The sequence below is a fragment of the Equus przewalskii genome, chromosome 25, assembly GCF_037783145.1.
Source record: "Equus przewalskii isolate Varuska chromosome 25, EquPr2, whole genome shotgun sequence".
In the NCBI taxonomy this organism is placed as follows: domain Eukaryota; kingdom Metazoa; phylum Chordata; class Mammalia; order Perissodactyla; family Equidae; genus Equus; species Equus przewalskii.
This window is the reverse complement of record NC_091855.1, coordinates 11,219,139-11,241,041: the sequence shown is the minus strand read 5'-3', so window position 1 is coordinate 11,241,041 and position 21,903 is coordinate 11,219,139. Positions and strand designations below refer to the sequence as shown.

The 21,903-nt window shown below is 40.0% G+C and overlaps 1 protein-coding gene across 6 annotated transcripts in view; it reads right to left on the bottom strand.

Annotated features, from left to right (window-relative positions):
• CHURC1 (churchill domain containing 1) overlaps window positions 1-20,706 on the bottom strand; it is a 44,375-nt gene extending 23,669 nt beyond the window's left edge. Inside the window, exons 1-5 of one of the 6 annotated variants that reach the window (XR_011532757.1) lie at window positions 20,419-20,697; window positions 15,023-15,158; window positions 13,437-13,507; window positions 12,293-12,955; window positions 7,245-12,053 (exon numbers count right to left, since the gene is read on the bottom strand). Coding sequence is in view for 5 of the 6 variants with exons in the window: in XM_008518970.2 (XP_008517192.2) it covers window positions 4,963-5,055; window positions 13,437-13,507; window positions 15,023-15,158; window positions 20,419-20,583 (465 nt within the window). In the remaining variant the exon portion in view is untranslated. Of the gene's footprint in view, window positions 1-2,402; window positions 12,956-13,436; window positions 13,508-15,022; window positions 15,159-20,418 lie in introns of those variants that run through there. The other 5 variants (XM_008518970.2, XM_070593194.1, XM_008518967.2 and 2 more) reach the window with 5 other exon arrangements.
• Between the last annotated feature and the right edge of the window lie 1,197 nt (window positions 20,707-21,903).

Here is a 21,903-nt window from a genome sequence, read left to right as displayed (position 1 = left end):
TCATCTGAGAACTAAGAGTGGAACAAAGGTTAAGGATCTCCACTGTCTGACCTTCAACTAAAGTCATCCATGGTGCTTTATTTCAAAAGGGTAACCTGAGTGTTATAGTGGGAATCCCCTGGCATCCTTCTGCACGGCCTTCTGCTAAATTCAGGCCGCCCTTAACTTGACTGATGAAAACTCAAGCCTTTCAAGATTCCCGCTCTTAATGTCAACAGTTGGGGTATGGGTTTTGGGGGCAGGATCCAGCACTGATTTTAGAGAAGTAACTGCAAAGACAAAATGCTTCCCCGAAGAAATGGAATTCAGAATTCATCTTGGATGCTAGTATGATTTATTCATCTTGATAGTGCTATTGCCTATTGTTAGGTCCAATAGCAGTCAGCTATCCTGGATGCTGGCGTTCTGCCACATGCAATCTAGAGCCTGATACGCCACTACAATGTGTTGCGTCTTTCCCATAAGGTTCTAGTTGAAAGAATTATTTAGACATTCCCAAAGGAGTGGGAATTACAGCATAAGTGATTTTGCAGAGAGAGACAGGAAGGGCCATAATGCTAGGAAGAGGGCTCCTCACTTGCAAGGGGAAATGCTATTTGCTTCAGAAGGGACCTGACCAGTTTGGCTCCGGAAGGCAGAGAGAAGGCAAAACTGGGGGAACTTGTTTTACAAGGACATTTCGTTTTACTAAATCTTTAGTTGTGCTGTTGTTAGAAAGAAGAGAAATGAGAAATTATTTCCTTTCTTTTATTCCTCAGCTTGTTTGTTCCCCTTTTCATCCTCAGAAGTATCAGCTTATGGTCATAAACAGGCACAGCAAAGCTTAATATATCAGTACTTTCCTAGATCAACAAAATCTTTTAATCCAATTTCCCTACGGGCATTCAGGAAGCAGGGAGAAGTCTTATAAACAAGCTTTCCCAGAAGAGCTGAGATAATGCTATTCAATTTAGAGGAGAGACAACCACTTCTCTGAGGGATCCTACAAAAAAATACAGCCTGGAATAAGTGACTTTAGGGGGCCAAGATACGCAGAATGAAATTGATCATGATTTCCATGACTATTTCCCACAGCTGTTATCTCCTTAGTTAAGAAACACTGAGCCAAACTCTAATTGGTGATTTCAAACCTGATGATTTCTTATAATCACCATCACAACCATCATCCAGACCACCATATACTAGACTCACACACTGCGCTGAGTACTTTAATATATAATTAGGTTACTTAATCTTCATACCGACCCGTGAGAAATTTTTCTATTTAAAGAGAAGGTAACTGAGCAAGACACCTGCCCAGGACAAAGGGCTATGAGTAGCAGAGTTGAAAGCTAAACCCAGGTCAGTTTGACTCCAAAGCCTCTACTATTAGCCACAACAGCACTTCCTTCTATCTCAGAGTTCCTGCATTAAGACCGTGGATGGCTGCCCGTACACAGCACTGCACAACCTAAAAACAATTTCACGTTGCATCCTTTGATTTAAAAATTCTGAGGGGGCATGATTATTTCTATTTTTCCATTGAAGAACCTGAGGTACAGACAGAATAAGAGACTTGCCTAATAGTCCACCATGAGCAGGTGGCAAAGCTAATTTTAGGCCCAGGTCTCTTGATTTCCTTTCTACCCAATCATAGTGTATCTCACAATAGAGACTTGTACTACAGTCAAGAAACATACATTTTAAAACTGAGAGTCTCAAATTCTGTCAAGTAACTTAGCCTTAATCTCAAAACACAAGAATGAAACTGAAAGGATTCTTTTTTTTTTTTTGAGGAAGATTAGCCCTGAGCTAACTGCTGCCAATCCTCCTCTTTTTGCTGAGGAAGACTGGCCCTGAGCTAACATCCGTGCCCATCTTCTTCTACTTTATATGTGGGACGCCTACCACAGCATGGTGTGCCAAGCGGTGCCATGTCTGCACCCGGGATCCAAACCGGAGAACCCCGGGCCACCGAGAAGCGGAACATGCGAACTTAACCGCTGTGCCACTGGGCTGGCCCCATGAAAGGATTCTTGATACACTGAGATAAAGAACAGTGAACATATACACTTAGTGATGACTTACAAGGAACAAAGCATATCTGGTTGTGCCCAGACTACATCATATGCCAATTAATTAGTATCAGGAGAACCCAAGACCATTTGAGAAAGACAGAGCTAGCGAAAACAACACAACAACAAACATGCTGAGCTTTGAACTCCAAAAGCCTCACTAGGCAAAGCCCAGATCTGTAAGTCATGGAGCAAGCAAAGAAAGAATGAGGTGTTGGAACAAGCCCATATTCTCAGTAACACCTACAGGTGATTTCTTTTCCTTCTTGAATCTCAGGAAGGGAAGAAGACAAATGCTTTTGCTTGGCTCCCCTTTATTTGAACAGAGAAATACAGATTCAGTAGAACTGGGTTGAAGAGATCTTTATTCTATTAGATCCACAGAAGAATTCCAGAAGATGATGAAGAAAGTATCATAAAACACTGCCCAACGTTGGTTTAATAATAATGAAATATATGGATAGGATCTTGTGTTTTAAATTTTTGTAGCATATAGTCCAAAACATAGAGAAAATTATACATTCTGCAGTAGATGAGGATATCAGACAAGGCATATAAAATCATACTCTTGAGCTCCAAATGACTAAGTTGGAAGCATTAGCAAACTCCAAGAAGAGACGATTCGGAGGCTATAATGGGCTTAGTGCTGCTATTTAAAGTAATGAAGCATTTTCTCTGCTCTCTGGATTCATTTCACCAAACGATTTCCTCAGCAGGTCAGATATAGATTTGCAAAAGTGGAAAACATTGTCCAGGAATAAAACCACTGATCTCTGAGGAGCAGCTGACTTAACTTTTCCAGATAACAAGTCTCGGTCTGACACGCCTGGATTCCTCAGAGTGCCGTCGCTGCTCTTCTCAACGGCATCCTAACCTCGCCAGACCCTTAAGCTTCATGTGTACTGGACACTGTTGTTGAGAGGGAGTTGCTGTACTAGCTGTGGGACCTTGAGTAAGTTACTTAACTTCTCTGTGCCTTTGTTTCCTTAGCTCTAAAGCTGGGATAACAATAGTACCTACCTAATGGGTCATTAGTGAGGATTAAGTAAGTGCTTAAAAAGCCTTGGCACACACAGTAAGTACTTAATAAACCTCAGCTATCATTATTCTTGTTATACAACCAAGCTTTCCCATGATATCAATAACGAACACTTTGCTCACTTTTTTTTCTTATAAGCAAAGCCTTCATTCAGAATGTCCAAGTTTCTTAGATATGAATAGGAAACATTTTGTTTCTAATGCCTGACCCTTTAAGTTTTGGTCTCAGAATGAGAAAAACTAACTGAAACCAGCTTATTGTATCTAGTACTTTACATGCTTCCAAAGCATTTACATTCATTATTGATGTGGACCTTCTAACGATACTGTGAAGGAAGTATAATATGAACTTTTACTAGCCCAGTTTTATAGAAAGGGGACAATAAAGTCCAGAGCAACACTTTGCTTAATGGTTATACTGCTACCAAATGGCACAGAGGCCTAACTGCCAGGGTTCACAACACCAAGCCAGTGTGCTTTCCACTATGCAAGGTAAGATATTCCAGATCTCTTTGGAGCAGCTGAAACCGTTGTCCTTATTTATATGAACTAAAGTCCACACTTCATTCAGATCTCCCTAGTTTTTACCAGACATCCTTTTCCCGGTACAGGCTCCCCCTCAGGACACCACATTACATTACAGTCATGTCTCCTTAGGCTCTTTTTGGCTGTAGGAGCTTCTCAGGCTTGTCTTGGATGACCTTGACAGTTCTGAGGAGAACTGCTCAGGCATTTTCCTCAGTTGGGATTTGTGTGATGTTTTTCTCATCATTAGACCGGGGTATGGGTTTTTGGGGAGGAGGACCACAAAGATCAAGTGCCCTCTCACCGCATCCTACCAAGCGTACATGCTATCAAGGTGGCTTATCATCAATAACGTTAATCTTGATCACGTGGCGAGTGTTCGCCAGGTTTCTCCACTGTAAAGTTACTTTTCCTCCTTTCCATACTATACTCTTTGGAAGGAAGTCACTATGCATGACCCACACTTAATGAATGCAGAGTACCTACAAATATTATTTGAAATTCTCTTGCATGCAAGATTTGTCTATTCTCTCCAATTTATGTATTCATTTATTCAATCATTTATTTATATCAGTATGGACTCATGGATATTTATTTTATAGTTGGGGTTACAATCCAATGGTACTTTATTTTGTTCTTCAAATTGTTCCAGCTTTGATCACTGGGAGCTCCTTCGGTCGGCTCTTCTGTTCCTTTGATGTATTCCCAATCATTGTGATTTTCCTTTTGAGCACTTCCTTTTTTTTGTGAAGCAATATACTCCAAGCTTATCTTGTTTATTTACTGCCCCAGTCCTAGAATCAGTCATTTCTCCAGTGAGCCCTGGTTCCTTTTATTGGAACCAAGATCTGGCCAGCAGGTGCGCTCCCATTCTAGTTATTTTTTAGCCACATAACTGCTCACAAAGACACTTCATTCTGGCTGCACTAATGTGAACTGGGAACTTTAGCAGAAGAGCTCAGCTCTAGAGAACAGCAATCCCCTAAAATACTTTTTCTGTCAAAGAATAGGTAAATTTAAGCAAGAAAAAAATGCAGGGGCTGGCCCTCAGCCGACTGGTTGGGTTTGTGCACTCCACTTTGGCAGCCCAGGGTTTCACCAGTTCAGATCCTGGGCGCAGACATGGCACCGCTCATCAGGCCATGCTGGGGCGGGGTCCTACATCATGCCACAGCTAGAAGGACCCACAACTAAAAATATAGAGACTTTGGGGAGAAAAAGGAAAAATAAAATCTTTAAAAAAAAAAGCAAATAATTTCCATTATAAACTAAGTAAGACAAACCATCAGGCTTGCTGTATTGTAAGCCAACACAACATAGCTACAACAGAATTGCAGAAAGATCCTTAGAATAACAGAGTCATTTGTCGGGGGTCATCAGGGAGAATACTGATAGTATCTTCGGCTTTGCCACATAACAGACACAGCATGGTATACTCCTAGAACAAGACAAAGTGCATAATTATCTTGAGGAACAGGGAAGAAGATACTGCATAACTTACTCTGGTAAAGTTGTTCTCTACAAATTGTCATGGATATTCTTTCTGTACAATAGATCAATTTCTTCAACACCTATCAGTAATGTCTTAGGTTTATTCTGTGTATCCCAGAGCTTTTTGTTTATATAAATTTACCACATGCTGATGCTCTGTTTACTATGTATACAAGAACGTCATCTTGGAAATGACTTGCAATTTCTTGGACTTAAAAAACAGACATATTAGGGCCAGCCTGGTGACAGAGTGGTTAAGTTTGCTCGCTCTGCTTTGGTGGCCGGCCCAGGGTTTGCGGGTTCACATCCTGGGCATGGACCTACACACCGCTCATCAAGCCATGCTGTGGTGGCATCCCACATAGAAAAGAGAGGAAGACTGGCACAGATGTTAGCTCAGGGTGAATCTTGCTCACCAAAAAAAGAAAAAAAAGCCACCACACATATTGGGCTTAGTGCTGCTATCTAAAGTAATGAGGCAATTTGAGCACAGTCCCTAAGGACAAATTCCTGTTCTCAGAGTTGTTCCTTTCTAGGATATTTTACACTAATATGCAATAGAAATGATTTTAAAAACAACAAAAAAGGGAGAAAATTCTCAAATCAAAAAAGTTACTTTTATCTACTCCAGGGAAAAAAAACAATTGTGTTAAACCCACTAGTATGTCATGCCTCATATTTAGATAGCTAGTTGTCTGGAATTGGATTTATTTAAGAAGTTTTATATTCCTTGGGCTTAAATGTCCAGACTGGTGACATAAGGGATTTTGTTTTAGGTAAAAATCCTTAGGGCAAATTCCTATTCTTATAGCTGTCCCTTTCTAGAATATTTAATATGGTCATAAACTACACAAATATATTTCTTTTAAAACTTTTGCTTAAAAACCTTTTATCTTCTTTAGAAAACAACATCCGTGTGAAATCTATTAGTACTTCCACACCTGACATTGAGAGTGCTGCTGTCTGGAACTTGATCACTTGAGGCAGTTTGTGTTTCATGGGCCTGGACAGTCACTGCAGAGAGGGTCTCAGAGAACAATGACTTTCCATTTCCAACAGTGAGTTCGGCAGGGAGTTTAGTGGCAGTGGAAAGATTGCTTCAAAAATTAAGACCACACTTAATTTTAAATTCTACTCTACACACACAGTAGGAATAAACAGAGGCTAGAGCTCAGTAAACAAATACACGTCTCATGAATTAAAAATGAAATAAAACTCCATTCTCTCCAAGGTCTTTTACTGCTCTCAAATACTTCTGCTTTCATTCACCAGACTTACTAGTAGGATGTCAAACCTCTCACTGGAAATGCAGAAGAAAAAAGTAATAAAGCCAAAATAGGAAAATGTGTGAAGCTAGACAAATAACTGAGTTTTCAACCAATCTATCCATTGACAAGTTTTTATTAAGTGCTCAAACTCTCTGCAACGTGCTAGGTGACTGGCAGACATGAGAGAGGGCAAGGGCAAGGTCTGACCTTGCAAAACTTATGCTCTAACTCGGGAGAAAGAAAAAATCTAAAACATAGTATAATCTGGAAAGGTTACAAATTATAAAGATTATAAATCTTACTGATTATTAAATCAGTAAGACTGATTACACCTCTAATCTTCAATTTATAGGCAGTCTGGAATCCAGATTTCACTGTAGGTCAATTGTTTGGAATTCAAAAGCAGTTTCCCACAGAAGTAATGTTGCATAGGGCAGTTAGATTCCCAGGGAAATCCAGGGGGTCTTTTAAACTTACATTGAACAAGTGCTATAGAATCTAACCATATATAGCAGTGCTTCTGTGGGAAAATATGTCTAGAATTCTAACTGGGGATGCCAGGAACACATCTCCCAGTGCTGCCAGGAATATGGGGGACTTAAGACACCTTTTGCCAAAACCAGTCAAGTTGGGAGAATAAAAATCCCCCCCAGTCCCTCATGGAGACCCCGAAGGGCTCCACCTGTGCGAAGCCTACCAAGAAGCCTAAAGAGAGAGATTAGTGGGAAGGACGGAGGGGCAGGTCACCTACGGGTCAGACCAGATCCTTTGTTTCATTCTGAGCGCCCCTTGGCCCTTTTCCTTTATTTCTACCTGCTAATCCTGACCCAAGTCCTCTCCTTCCCTGGTCCACAGAGGAACAAAGCAGTCTGAGGCACACACAGAGTCCTTTTAATGGCTTTTAGGGAGATACAAAAACTAAAGGATCCCTGCAATAATTTGTAATGTATTTTCCATTTAAACTCTGTACTTGTCTCTACTTTCCCCTCTACTCCTGTCATCAGAAAACCTTATTTTGTTTAACAATGGTATTGTGTTTGTTTTACAAACAGAATCCTTATCTTTTAGAGATACCTACTCAAATATTTATAGACATAGTGATATGTTTGGGTTTTGCTTCAAAATAATCCTGTGGGAAACGTGGGAATGGTAAGGTACAAATAAAGCAAATTGAAGCTGGGTAGTGGAGGTTAATACACTATTCTGCCTACTTCTGATTATATTTAAATTTCCCCTGAGACATTTAAAATAAACCAAACCACTATGGACAACTAATCTTTGACAAAGGAGCTGAGGGCCTACAATGGAGGAAAGAAAGTCTCTTCAACAAATGGTGCTGGGAAAACTGGACAGCCACATGTAAAAGAATGAAAATCAACCATTCTTTTTCACCATTTACTAAAATAAACTCAAAATGGATCAAAGACCTAAAGATTAGGCCTGAAACAATAAGTCTTCTAGAAGAGACTATCGGCAGAACACTCTTTGACATCAGCTTCAAAAGAATCTTTTCGGACACCATAACCCCTCACATGAGGGAAACAATAGAAAGAATAAACAATTGGGACTTCATCAGACTAAAGAGCTCCTTCAAGGCAAGGGAAAACAGGATTGAAACAAAAAAACAGTCCACTAATTGGGAAAAAATATTCACAAGTTATTTATCTGACAAAGGGTTAATCTCCATAATATACAAAGAACTCACACAACTCAACAATAAAAAATCAAACAACCCAATTACAAAATGGGCAGGGGACATGAACAGACATTTCTCCAAAGAAGATATACGGATGGCCAATAGACACATGAAAAGATGCTCATCATCACTAATCATCAGGGAAATGCAAATCAAAACTACACTAAGATATCACCTTACACCTGTTAGAATGGCAAAAATATCCAAAACCAAGAGTGACAAATGTTGGAGAGGCTGTGGAGAAAAGGGAACCCTCATACACTGTTGGTGGGAATGCAAACTGGTGCAGCCACTATGGAAAACAGTATGCAGATTCCTCAAAAAGTTAAGAATAGAAATACCTTATGACCCAGCCATCCCACTACTGGGTATCTATCCTAAGAACCTGAAATCAGCAATTCCAAAAGTTTCATGCACCCCTATGTTCATTGCAGCATTATTCACAATAGCCAAGTCATGGAACCAACCTAAGTGCCCAGCAACTGATAATTGGATAAAGAAGATGTGGTATATATATACAATGGAATACTACTCAGCCATAAAAAAGGACAAAGTCGTCCCATTCACAACAACATGGATAGACCTTGAGGGTGTTACGTTGAGTGAAATAAGCCAGATAGAGAAAGACGAACTCTGTATGACTCCACTCATAGGTGGTAGTTGACATATGGACACAGAGAACTGATTGGTGGTTGCCAGGGGAAAGGGGGGTGAGGGGAGGGCACTAGGGGTGAAGTGGTGTACCTACAACATGACTAATAATGATGTACAACTGTAATTTCACAAGGATGTTAACTTTCATAACCTTAATGAAAAAAAAAATGGGCAGGGGACATGAACAGACATTTCTCCAAAGAAGATATACGGATGGCCAATAGACACATGAAAAGATGCCCATCATCACTAATCATCAGGGAAATGCAAATCAAAACTACACTAAGATATCACCTTACACCTGTTAGAATGGCAAAAATAACCAAAACAAAAAGTGACAAATGTTGGAGAGGTTGTGGAGAAAAAGGAATCCTCATACACTGTTGGTGGGAATGCAAACTAGTGCAGCCACTATGGAAAACAGTATGGAGATTTCTCAAAAAATTAAAAATAGAAATACCTTATGACCCAGCCATCCCACTACTGGGTATCTATTCCAAAGAACTTGAAATCAGCAATTCCAAAAGTCCCATGCATCCCTATGTTCATCGCAGCATTATTCACAATAGCCAAGATGTGGAAGCAACCTAGGTGCCCATCAAGTGATGATTGGATAAAGAAGATATGGTGTATATATATACAATGGAATACTACTCAGCCATAAAAAAGGATAAAATCATCCCATTCACAACAACATGGATGGACCTTGAGGGTATTATGTTAAGTGAAATAAGCCAGATAGAGAAAGACGAACTCTGTATGACTCCACTCATAGGTGGAAGTTAAACTTAGAGACACAAAGAACTGATTGGTGGTTACCAGGGGAAAGGGCGGGGTGGGAGAGGGCACAAAGGGTGAAGTGGTGCACCTACAACATGCCTAACAATAATGTACAACTGAAATTTCACAAGGTTGTAAACTATCATAATCTTAATAAAAAGTTAAAAAAAATAAAAAATAAAATAAACCAAACCAAACCAAAACATTACCAATGGTGGGTACCCGACCTTGAACTTAACTATTGCAGGAATAAGATGGGGGCTGGAGTTGGGCGGGGATGAGGAAGTAAGCCATAGCAGCTGAGAACTGAAGAGTTCCTGTGGTCATCATGCTGAGACGGAAGTTCCCAAGTGGCTATTCACAGGAGTCAGGGCCTGCTATAGGTACAAGAAGAGTGCAGAAAAGGGACAAAGCAGTGTGGGCAGGACTCTCGAGAGCAAAAAGGAAATAGAATTTAAGGTCAGCTTGAAAGAGGTAAGATTTAGTTGGCTTGAGGGACAAGTAAAGAGAAACGAGAATTTAAGTCAAGGAAAAGGCATGAATAAGGACGGTGATATGGAAAAGAGCAAGCATATTGTACATGGAGTAGCAGAGGAGCGACAGGATGCTGTGTTTAAGGGAGACTGATCTGAGGGCAGTGTGAGAACTACAGTGTGGAGGCTGCTGCAGTAATTTAGGTTTGAGTGGGTCTGGTCCTTGACAGGAGGTGTGGCAGTGGAGCCAAAAAACAAGAGAAACAAAGGAAAAAAGGAGGGCAGGAAGGGTGTTAGGGTTAGAGAACGAGATCTGGAAAATATCTGATAGGTTTCAACTGAGACTGACTGTGTGTGCCCACTATTTGAGGAGTACAGAGAAGGTTCCAGACCAGAGACCAAATCCCAGGGGAAAATGAGTTAGGGCAAAGCAGGAAAGGAAGCCAGAGAAGAAGCAGAGCAGCGGTCAAAATGATTTAAGAAGAAAGAAAAAAGTCTAGCACTATGGACCACCAGGGAAGAGATGCTTCGAAGACAACAATGGTTAACAAAACCAGATCCAGGAGAGATGTCAAAAGAGGTAAGAACTGAGGCGAGGTCACAGAACTTGGCTACATTACAGGAAACCTACAGGAGAATACTTTCAGTAAAGTGAACATGAAAACCAGATTGTCGGTGGTTAAGAGGAGCACAGGGAAATAGGGGAAAGAGAGAAAGACCTACTCAGGTCAAGAAGCAAGAGGAAGGCCAGAGATGATAAGAGGGTGAACCAAAGAGGTGGCTGAGTGAAATGGAAGGATTTTAATTTATTTTTAACAAATGAGGAACTAAGTATATTTAATGTAAACACTGTTTTAAATCCCATGGAGAACAAGAGGATGCTCGAAAGAGAGAAGATAACATGAGATTCCTGAGGAAATGCAGTAGAAGTAGCCTTAGAGAGGAGGAAATAAAAATCTTCCTTGATAACAGGAGGGAAGGAAGAAAGTCTAAAGTCAATGCTGTGTCTGGTGTACACGAGGAGAGTAGTGGGAAATAAGAGAGAGGGAAGCTGGGCAGCCCAGTGAAAACCTTGGGATGGGGAGTTTGGATATCATACTACAGCTAAAGGTGAGCTATGGAAAGGCTAATCAGGTAGTCTGAAAGCATCATTTGAAAAAAATAATAGTCTGATGTCAGAATATAGAATATGTTCGGGTAGGGGGAAGCAGATGTTGGGAGAGGGAAGAGTGGAGATAGAGAGTCCAGTTTAAGAGTTTTTTCCAAGAGAATTTCACACCGTCCAGGCATTGTGACTATAAACCATCTTCCTTTTTCTTCTTTCCACCCTAGAGTAATTTCTAGGGGAGCTCTGAAAATATGTGTGTTCAGCTATAACGGAACATCAGCTAGACTTTGGTCTCATGGCAGTGACATATAATGGCTCAATTAGGGCATAAAGAGGCAATCTCAATATCCATTTAGAGACTCATAAAGCTCACAGGAGCTACAGGAAAACAGCTATAAGCACTTCTTTTCTCTCATAAAAGGATAGAACTGCTCCTTTAAGCCCATGAGATGCTCATTCTCCTATTTGGCCACCATTCACTGAAATCTTGATTCTGCCTTAAGTTACATATATCATATAAATATTTTTGTCTTTTATTTATTTATTTATTTTGAGGAAGACTAGCCCTGAACTAACAGCTGCCGCCAATCCTCCTCTTTTTGCTGAGGAAGACTGGCCCTGAGCTAACATCCGTGCCCATCTTCCTCTACTTTGTATGTGGGACGCCTACTACAGCATGGCTTGCCAAGAAGTGCCATGTCTGCACCCAGGATCAGAACCACAAACCCTGGGCCGCCGAAGTGGAACGTGCGAACTTAACCGCTGTGCCACTGGGCAGGCCCCTTTCCTCTTTTTTTTAAAGATTGGCACCTGAGCTAACAACTGTTGCCAATTTTTTTTTTCTTCTCCCCTGCAAAGCTCCCTGGTACATAGTTGTATATTCTAGTTGTGAGTGCCTTTGGCTGTGTTATGTGGGACGCTGCCTCAGCATGGCTTGATGAGCAGTGTCACGTCTGCACCCGGGATCTGAACTGGCGAAACCCTGGGCTGCTGAAGCGGAGTACACGAACTTAACCACTCAGCCACAGGGCCAGCCCCATATAAATATTTTTTGAGGCATAATTTTTGGATGCTGAGGAGATATGGTCAAGATATTGTCCAGGGGCCGGCCCTGTGGCCAAGTGGTTAAGTTCACGAGCTCCACTTCGGTGGCCCAGGGTTTTGCCGGTCACCGGTTCAGATCCTGGGCACGGATATGGCACCACTCGTCAGGCCATGCTGAGGTGGCATCCTACATGCCACAACTAGAAGGACCTACAACTAGAATATACAACTATGTACTGGGGAGCTTTGGGGAGCAGAAGGAAAAACAAAATCTTTAAAAAAAAAAAAAGATGTTGTTTAGATTAACCACAACATATTAGACCAGATTCTGACGGGTAACTAAGTATTTTCTTCCACACTAAAATAAGGATGAACAAAAGTGGTACAAAAAATATGCTATTTTATAAGCTTCTGTTATGGAAGATTTTTTTCCTAATTATAGTACTACCAAAATTTGAAGGATTTAAAAAAAAATTCCCTTGCCTATTAAAAGCTCTAACCTGATATTTATATCTTATGGATGAACATGGAGTTCACGCTAAATAAGTAACTCAATCTGAAGACTTGAAAACAGAGGCAGTGAGGGACAGACGCAGGTTCCAGCGTGTCCTTCTGGTTTCCAGTTTGTCCCTGGCTCTCCTTCACTGTCCAGCTTTTCTTTCTGAGCATCAGATCTGTGAATCTTCAGCAATTTCAGGCCCACAACAGCCTTTTGTAGAATTCTTCACATGCTCTCACAATTGTATGAGGACTAATCCTTATACTAAATCCCAAGTGGTTCAGCTTCTCTCTTCCAGCCTTGATACATCCATCTTGCCATTTTACTTAACAAATAATAATAAAATGTCTTACTACAATTGAGACTACAGAGTTGCTCAACTACACATGCCTACTAGGGAGAACAAAGATAACCTCCTTATCACAATTTCCATGACCAGTAAGTATGATGGCAGTGTGCAGGCCAACACTTAAAGCCAACAATTGTGCAACCACACAACTGAGTAGAGAAGAAAAGGGCACAACGGTAACCTCATAAGAAGCCATAATGAGCGGTTCTTTATAAACAAAAATGATGGGATTGAGACATCATTTGTAAGGAATGCATTTTGATTTGCGACTCTTGTGAAGACAGGCTGGAACAGATCCACCCACATCTATGTCTCTCTCAACTCACACAAGGAGAAGAGAGTGCTGGTCTCCTCTCACAGCCACTAGTACTTCATTTATGAAAACTACATCTAGACTTTCAGGGGTACTTTTACTATCCCCCTCCCCACAATAACATACCCATATTTATACATTCACCTGAAATTCATCCATGATACTGAATGTATACTCATGCCTGGCTACCACGTGATGACAATTCTTACAGAGATCTGCCAAAACAGAGAGATAATTAAACAGTTAAGCCTTGGAAGGTGTCTTAAGACAATAAAATTTATATTCTCAGCTTGATATTGCTTTAAAAGAATCTTAATCCTGTCATATTTAACACAGCAGAGAAATCCATTATAATATCTACCTGGATAAGAAATCCAGAATCTGTTACATAGCAACACTACATAATTAAGGGCCTGAACTCAGAGACTTAAGTGCATATATTAATTACCATTGAAAGTTCTCTAAGGTAATCAATTAACAGATATGTAAGTGTGTTTTTTAAACTAGCTGGACCTAGCTAACTATGTAAAAGCTTTTCTTCTCAGGAATGATAGAAATTATGCTACTATAAACAATAAAAAACAAAAGAATCTAGTGCAAACAATATGATAATAACTATAATTTATTGAGTGCTTACTGCATGCCAGATAATGTTTTAAATACTTTTAATCTATTCATTCACTTAATCTTCTCAAAACCCCAATGAGGTGCACACTATTGTTACCACCTTTTTAGGGATAAGGAAACACGGGTGCACTGTGGTTAAGTAGCTAGGAAGACCATCGAGCTAGCAAGTGTTGGAACCTGAATTCAAACCCAAGCATTCCAGTTCCAGAGCCCTTGCTCTTAAGCACGATGCCCTACTACCTGGAACAAAATAGAGTTTAAAGGGGTATATGCTAAAACAAAGAAGATGATTCTTCTCACATAGAACATTTTTTGACAGTCTGACTCTATTCTAAAGGCTTAGCGTCTTTCATACCCTCTTTCAAGATATCATTATTTGCACATTCATTCCTCATATATTCAGAACATACCAAAAAACCAGGAGACAAGTAGAAAGGGGCTGTGAACAGTTTAAATACTTGTCACTATACCTGGGCCCTAAAGCGTACATATACTTAATTTGCTCACAGAAATTCTTAGTGCCAACTTCAGAATTGATTTATTTTTACTATACGTGGTTTATTTATTTGGTTTCCCAGCATTGAGGAGGAGCAGCACATGAAGGTAGCATATTTACAGCAGCGAAACAAAGAAACAACAGACTGACAGTGAGATAGGAGACAAAAGAAGCTATAAAAGCAAAAACAAGACTAAAAGAACCATAGCATTCCAGTGACCTTTAGTATATGGGAAACAGCTTAAACACTTTAATGACTGTTGGAGAGTATTACTATAATATACTTCAGTAGAAAGCGAAAATTCACATGGACATCCCTAAAGTTAAAAAAAAATCTCTATATCTTGTTTCAGAAGGCATTAAAAATAAACAAAAAAAAATTGGTGCCTGAATCATAACCTTCAGTTGTCTGCAAAAGTCATTTATGAAAACTAACTGATAATGCTAGATAAATGGGTGTTATCTATATTTGCCTCTTAAAAACCTAACTAGTAACTATGTGTTGCACTGTGACATTGAAATAGGCCTCATAATGCTTTACACTATATCAACTTCCAAAACCTAACATCTGCTAACAAACTCACAAGGGAAGAAAAAGCCTACTTACGATCATAGGTAACTATTTCTTCTCCATCTTCCTCTTTCAAAGATTTGTTTGTGATCAGCATAAAATCCCGCTTATTGCATACTGCACAGCCTGTAAAGTTCAGCAAGAAAGATCCATTCTCCAGGCAGATGGTACCCTAAAATATTAAAAATAGGAATTTATTTTTCTTATATTTCAAAATCCTTGGTGAAAATGATTAATAGACTTAAAATCTCTAAAGGCAAAAATCATGGCCAGAATGTACTTGCTTGAAGGCTATACCAAGTCATTTTGGAAATTACCAGCTTTCTTCTAGAGGTATTATTTACGATAAATCAAACTGAAGCACTGCTAGAGCTGTGAGTCTCTGAGGACTGCAACTGTGTTTAAGAACGGATATTTAGATTATGCAAATGATATTTAGAAACAACTTAATGAAGCTTTAATAACATAAAACGTGAAAAGGAAAAACTAGAAAAATATAACAGCCAACAATATTAAATGAGGTCTATCATAAAACTAGAATTAAAATTCAATCAAAATGGAAACATTGAGCCAATGATAGAAATGATCTTGTACACCATGATGCTCAGTTGATTGTTGAAATAGCATTTTCTGAAGCCTTAAAGATACCACAAAATAAACAAAAATAAACCCTCAGCTCTACAGATGTCAGTCCTTAAGGATACATGTGATTGAGACAGAGAAGGTAAGCTCTGCAATTCATCAGAGTGACACGGTGCCTTTCAGGAGAGAAAGGGTTTTGCTTCGTCACTAAGAAACTGTAAATAATTCCCATTCCTGGCTTAAGGGAAGTCTTTGCTAGAGGCTTACTAATAACTGCTCTGAACTAAAAGTCATTTTATAAATAATCTAATTCAATCTCATTTCTGACCAATAAACTTAAGAATATTTTTAAAAATTAATGTCACTAAAAACCATTCAAATCAACCTTTCTCCAACGCAGCTATGTGCCTGAAACTGACCAAAGCACAGTGGAGGTTTCGAGGATGAGTCACGTTTCTGCCTTCAAGGAGCTTAAGAAGTATCAGGAGGGATTAAGACCCACCTTAAGGGATGCCACAGTGAAGCCTTCCTGGATTCCCAGCACCACAGTTAACCTCTCCCTTCTGAGTGCTCCTTAGTGCTAATGTATTAAGGAAGAGATTAGCTCTGGTGGGGGGAAATCAAGCTAACTATATAGTTTGGAGATACGAAACCATAGGCACATCGACTTAACTACTAAAAGCGGGGCAAAAAGGCTTAGGATTAAAGTATAAATCAGCTATTAAGAACAAGTGCTTTGCTTTGAAAAAAACCACTTTATTGAAGCACACTTTACATACAATAAAATTCACACATTGTAAGGGTATAGGTTAGGGACTTTGAACAAACCATATGCCAATATAAACACCACCTCAATCAAGATCTTCCCAGGATGTTCCTTCATGCTTTACAGCATTTTGACTATTCTATTCCCTTGATTTGTATATTTATCTTTGCACTAATGTCACACTCTCTTCATTGCTGTAGCTTTATAGTAAGTCTTTAAATCAGGCAGTTTATGTCCTATAACTTACTGAGTCTACGTTCTTTTTATTTCCATATATACTTTAGAATCATCTTATAAACTTTTACAAAAATGTCTGCTGGGGTTTGAATTGGGACTGCCTTGAATCTATAAAAGCTGATTACCAAGGACTCTAAGATATTAAGGAATGAAAAACAGTCAAAATAATAAAGATCTAAATACCAGTTGCAAGTAAACAGAACTCTGAACAAGACTGAACCCGTAAACATGGGTACCTTACACAATGTGGCCTAACCTCTCTGATCCGACCTTGTAAGTAGATAGGATGTAAACTCTAAGGAAATACTGAGATAAGAGAAAAGAGATCTATGTATCTGTTGTGAGATAAGGAAATAAGTACTTGAAATGGCAAAATGCAAGTACAGTATGTAAGAAACTGATACTTTCTGGTCATTTGAAAGCAGTGAGTCATGGTTCCTTTTTTTTTTGAGGAAGATTAGCTCTGAGCTAACAACTGTTGCCAATCCTCCTCTTTCGCTGAGGAAGACCGGCCCTGAGCTAACATCCGTGCCCATCTTTCTCTACTTTATATGTGGGATGCCTACCACAGCATGTCTTGCCAAGTAGTGCCATGTCTGCACCCGGGATCCGAACCGGAGAACCCGAGCTGCCGAAGCAGAACGTGTGCACTTAACCACTGGGCCACCAGGCCGGCCCCTAGTCATGGCTCTTTTATTAGATGAGGCAAGATTATTAATGCCCAAATTTGGGAAAGTAAGTTAAAGTATACAATATTCAGGGACACTTTTGAGGTTCCCACAATGGGAGGAAAGAGAAGAATGCAACCTAAATTAATTCCACAGTAATAATAGTAAGCTATAATAGTTTCAAGAAGGCAAGAAAAAAGTCAAATATTAAACACCCTTAGAAAATGTGATTCAGACAAATCCTGGTTGACGATTTGTAAAGGTAAGCAAGTGTACAAGAAGAAATGGTTGAATACTATGATGATAATTAGCATGACAGTACATTATGATAAAATCTTATAAATTTGAGAAACCTGCAATTATTTTGACAAGGATTGGACCAGTTTGCTTTTTCCAGAAAACTATTATTTCAGATGGTACAACAGTGTATATGTTTTGTCAGGGAATGTTTAAAATTAAAAATTGAGAATATAGTTCTTAAAGAACCAAATTTTAGTGTTGCTTATTTCCCCTATTGTTTTTCTATTTTATATCTCATTAATTTATTCTCTAATCTTTATTATTTCCTTTGTTTTGCTTGCTTTGGGTTTAGTTTGCTCTTGTTTTTTTACTGTCTTACAAAGAAGGTTAAGTTACTGACACAAGATTTTCTTTTTAATATAGGCACTTAAAAATGCAGAATATCATTTTAAAGCATCATTTACATACAACTGTTTTACTAATTATATATCAAACTCAGCATTTAATTAAATATAGTTTAATGCTAAGCAATAATTTGAGTATAGCAACTTTAGTAGCTTAGTTTTAAGTGATGTATATAAAACATGTAATCTCTAATTTAAACATACCACTAATTCACACTGATCATTTCCTTCTGATTAATATAAAATTAATGATGTATTTTTGCATTGCTGCTGCATTACTAAGAAGTTTAAGGCTGAAAGTTGAACTATATGAAATACAGGTTCCATTTCCAGTTTGATGTGGAAAATGTTTTATTACAATTTTGTGCCTGATCAGTAATTTTAGAAAATGCAGTTGAGTTCTAGTTCCAAACAGTTTCCTAAATGCTTTTCTGAAAGAAAAAAAATAATTTGGTTCACAGTTGAGTAAAAAAATTGGGGTTCTGAAAATTAATATGGTTCATTTCCCATCTGATTCACGCTTGAGCTCAATTTCTCAGTGTAACCTACAAGCAAGCAGGCCAGAGCTCTGTTAGGAATTCATTACTGTGTATTCCTAGTCTGTGAAAAGCATCTATCACAAAATTCCAGAAAATTTTATGAAACCAAAGATAATTATATATTTATTACCTACCCATTTTTCACTTAGAGCTTTCCAACATGCTAATCCATTATTTCTTTCTGCCAGTTTTTGAATGAATGGACTATACTTGCAACCACCATCTTATTACCCTTTCCTTTGCTAAACTCAAGCAAAGTGGCTTCTGCTCTCACCGCCCTTAAAAATATCTCATGACTTAAAAAAATCCCAGAGTTGGAAGAATCCTTGAGATTTCAAATGGTTGGTTAGTCTCTATTGTCAATAACAGGAAGAGTTCAATTCCTCTAAGGGTTACCCACTTCACTTTTGAAAATCTGTTAGAAAGTTCTTTAATCTGATTCAAAGCCTACAACCCCATAACATCTACCCACTAATTATTTCTAAATCTGCCTTCTGAAATTCCAGAGAAAAATTTAATTCTTCCTCTTGACAGCCCTTTAATTATTCTACAACAGAACACAAACAGAGAAAAGTGCTTATGAAGGCACTTTCCTGGTTTTTCAATCACTCAATCCTTCACTCTTCCCTACACTTACTTTCACTTCCTAATTTATTCCTTGAAGCTCAGTCCTTGATTCTCCTTGATTCTCCACATTCTTTTCCTAAGAGAACAAATCCTTTCTATTTTGACACCTTTATTTGGCTGGCTCATCTGTTTGAATCTCACACCCAAACTGCAATCTTGTATTTTCACTTGACTCCTCATGTTACATTCTCAACCTCGAATGAAACACGGTGAAAACAATTTGACCACTTCTCCAATTGGCTCTTCCTCCCATATGCCTCCAATTTCTGTAATGATACTTCCAATTTCCAGTTGCCTAGACTGAAAACCCTGAGATCATCTATAGCTCTTCCCTTCTTCTCTCCTACATTAAACTGGTTGAGTCGTTAATTTCTTCTTTGAAATGAGGTCTTCCTTATCTCACGCCTACCCTGCTGTTGCCATAGCTCCCCAAACGCTCTGTAGGGACCTCCTTTTACATTCCTCCCGACCCCATCATCTCAACATACACCAAGGTTCATTTTCCTCCGTTCCTTCTTTTCTACCCTAGTCACAACTACCCTTAAAGTTCTAACTGAAGTCCACCTTTCTTTTGGGAGAACAGAGCTATCTCCTATTGCTCTCCCCTTTCTCTAAACTTGAACAGCACTTACGGACTGTACAGCTCATTTTTTGTTAATCACATACTCCCCTAAACTGTAAGCCCTTAGCACGTAAGCTGCTTTTTATTTCTTCTTTAGTAGACTTTTTTGGCCTAGAAAAGTAATCTAGCTACACACATGTAAATGTTCAGGAAGTATACCTCGAATGAACGAGAGTAAACAAACATCGCAACCTCTCGCGCCTGAGAGGAACAAGAGATTTAAAAGAAAGTAGCCGCCAGGAAACCTGAATTCTAGTCTTGGCTCTCATACTAACTAGAATGTGAACGTGGGCAAGTGATTGCCCCTCTCTGGGCATTAGTTTCCTCATCTGCAAAACCGGCTTAGAAGAGACGACTCAGAGGTTCCTTCCAGCATCAGAGATCACTAAGAAAATCGGACTTCATTAAATCAAGCTAGAGGATGAGACCAGGGGTCGGGGTAGGGGTGTCCCTCTGTTGTCGACCGGGCTGTTGGTGGTGGGGTTTCCTTTGTTGTCCCCTAGAGCTCAAGAGCAGCGGGGTGACGGCTGATGTCAGCCGCCAGGGCGGGGACCAGCGCGAAAGGTCGGCCACAGGCCGCACTCGCTGTCAAGTGCCTAAGGACAGCTACCGGGTCACCGGAATGGGCAGTGCGGCGGAGTCCGCCCCGCGCCCGGCCTCTCGGGGATGGCCGGCCGGGGGCACGAGGAGCCTCAGGGGCGGCCATGGGCCAAGAGGGCGGGAAGTTCTCGGCGCCCACTCGCTCACCCGGTTGGGATATTCCTTCTCCACACAGTCCCCACACATCGCGACGCCGTTAACAGGCAAGGCCCTCCAGCGCTTCCGGGAAGACGAAGCATCGCGAGAGCTAAGAGAAGGTTGCCGCATGCGCCCCAAGTACACGACCCTGGAATAGCTGGTCTCGGGGACCATTCGAAGTCTCCGCCCATTAGCAACTGTTGTTAGGGCAGTGCCTGGGCTCCCAGGCAACAACGCTGGGGAGAGAGTTAGACTTCAGAAACCATCCGAGAAAGAGGAAGTGACTGTAGATCACGTGGCAGGAAGCGAAAGGGGATCTTATCTGAGCAAAGTTCTAATAGGCGCCTTCTTGAGTATAGGCTGACAGAAAGACGAGTCACAATACACAAGAAAGGGAATTGTTTCTCGCTGCCTCGGCTTACTCCATATATAAAGCTGAAATTCTAATAATTTAAATGTCTTTCCATACTATTTCTTAGGGCAGTGAGAGTGATAGATCTGATCTCAGCCGTGAATAAGCTATAACTGAAGTGTTTGGGAAGAGGCATTTATAGCTCCGCAAAGAATCTCCTAAAAAGAACGCTGAAGATGTTACTAATGACCATCCCAGAGTCCTCTGGAGAGCATAGCGATGGGAAACGGGTTTCTATCGCTCTATGTGTCACAGAAGCACTTCAGGGGCAGGCAAGCACTATGCCAATAAAAAATGGCCAGGTCAATTATCCCTGCCTCATATCTCTGTCCCGTGGAGCTCAAAATGCTTGTGATTGGTGCCCTACCTCTTTCTTTCCCTCTATATTGAAAGCATCTTACTATTCACAATGATGTGATTAACTTGGTACGAATCCCCAAAATTTGTCTTTATGCTTCTGAAAAACCTGTCTTCATTACACCGAGCTACTTCAATAGAGATATTTAATGGGAACATTGTAACCGAGCAAAAAGGGGCTTGTTCTGCCAGCGGCAATCTGGTGCCAATCAATTGCAAACAAACCGGTGGTTGAGAAAGAAAAATTTATACAATTAGGGAACATAATCAGAAGATGGCACCTTATGTCCTGAAGAACCATCTTAAAATCATACAGAATCTTGAGGCAGTTCTATAAGGGAAATGGGCAGGGAAGGAGGGGGTTTAGGGATGTCAACTATCTGTTGTGACGAATTTCAAGGCACCACATTATCTTTTTCTTCCGTCATTTGTGATGGGTACCAATACAGAATTTTCCTTTCTGGAGGTTGTCACGTTCCTGGGGAACTCAGAGAACAAAGTTGTCTTATCGCAGCCCGGAGATATACGTAAGCAAGAGTCATAGAACTAGCAGATAGTCTATTTTGTAAAAGTGAGAGGTGCTTAATCATCTCGGCTACGTGCAGGCTAGAATGTATTCACAGAGACTAGTGAGTCAGGATCATAGGTACAATATTGCTTCTTTTCCCTAAGATGGCTTTGCTTATGTTAACTTAAGATCTAGCTTTACGACATCAGCAAGCATC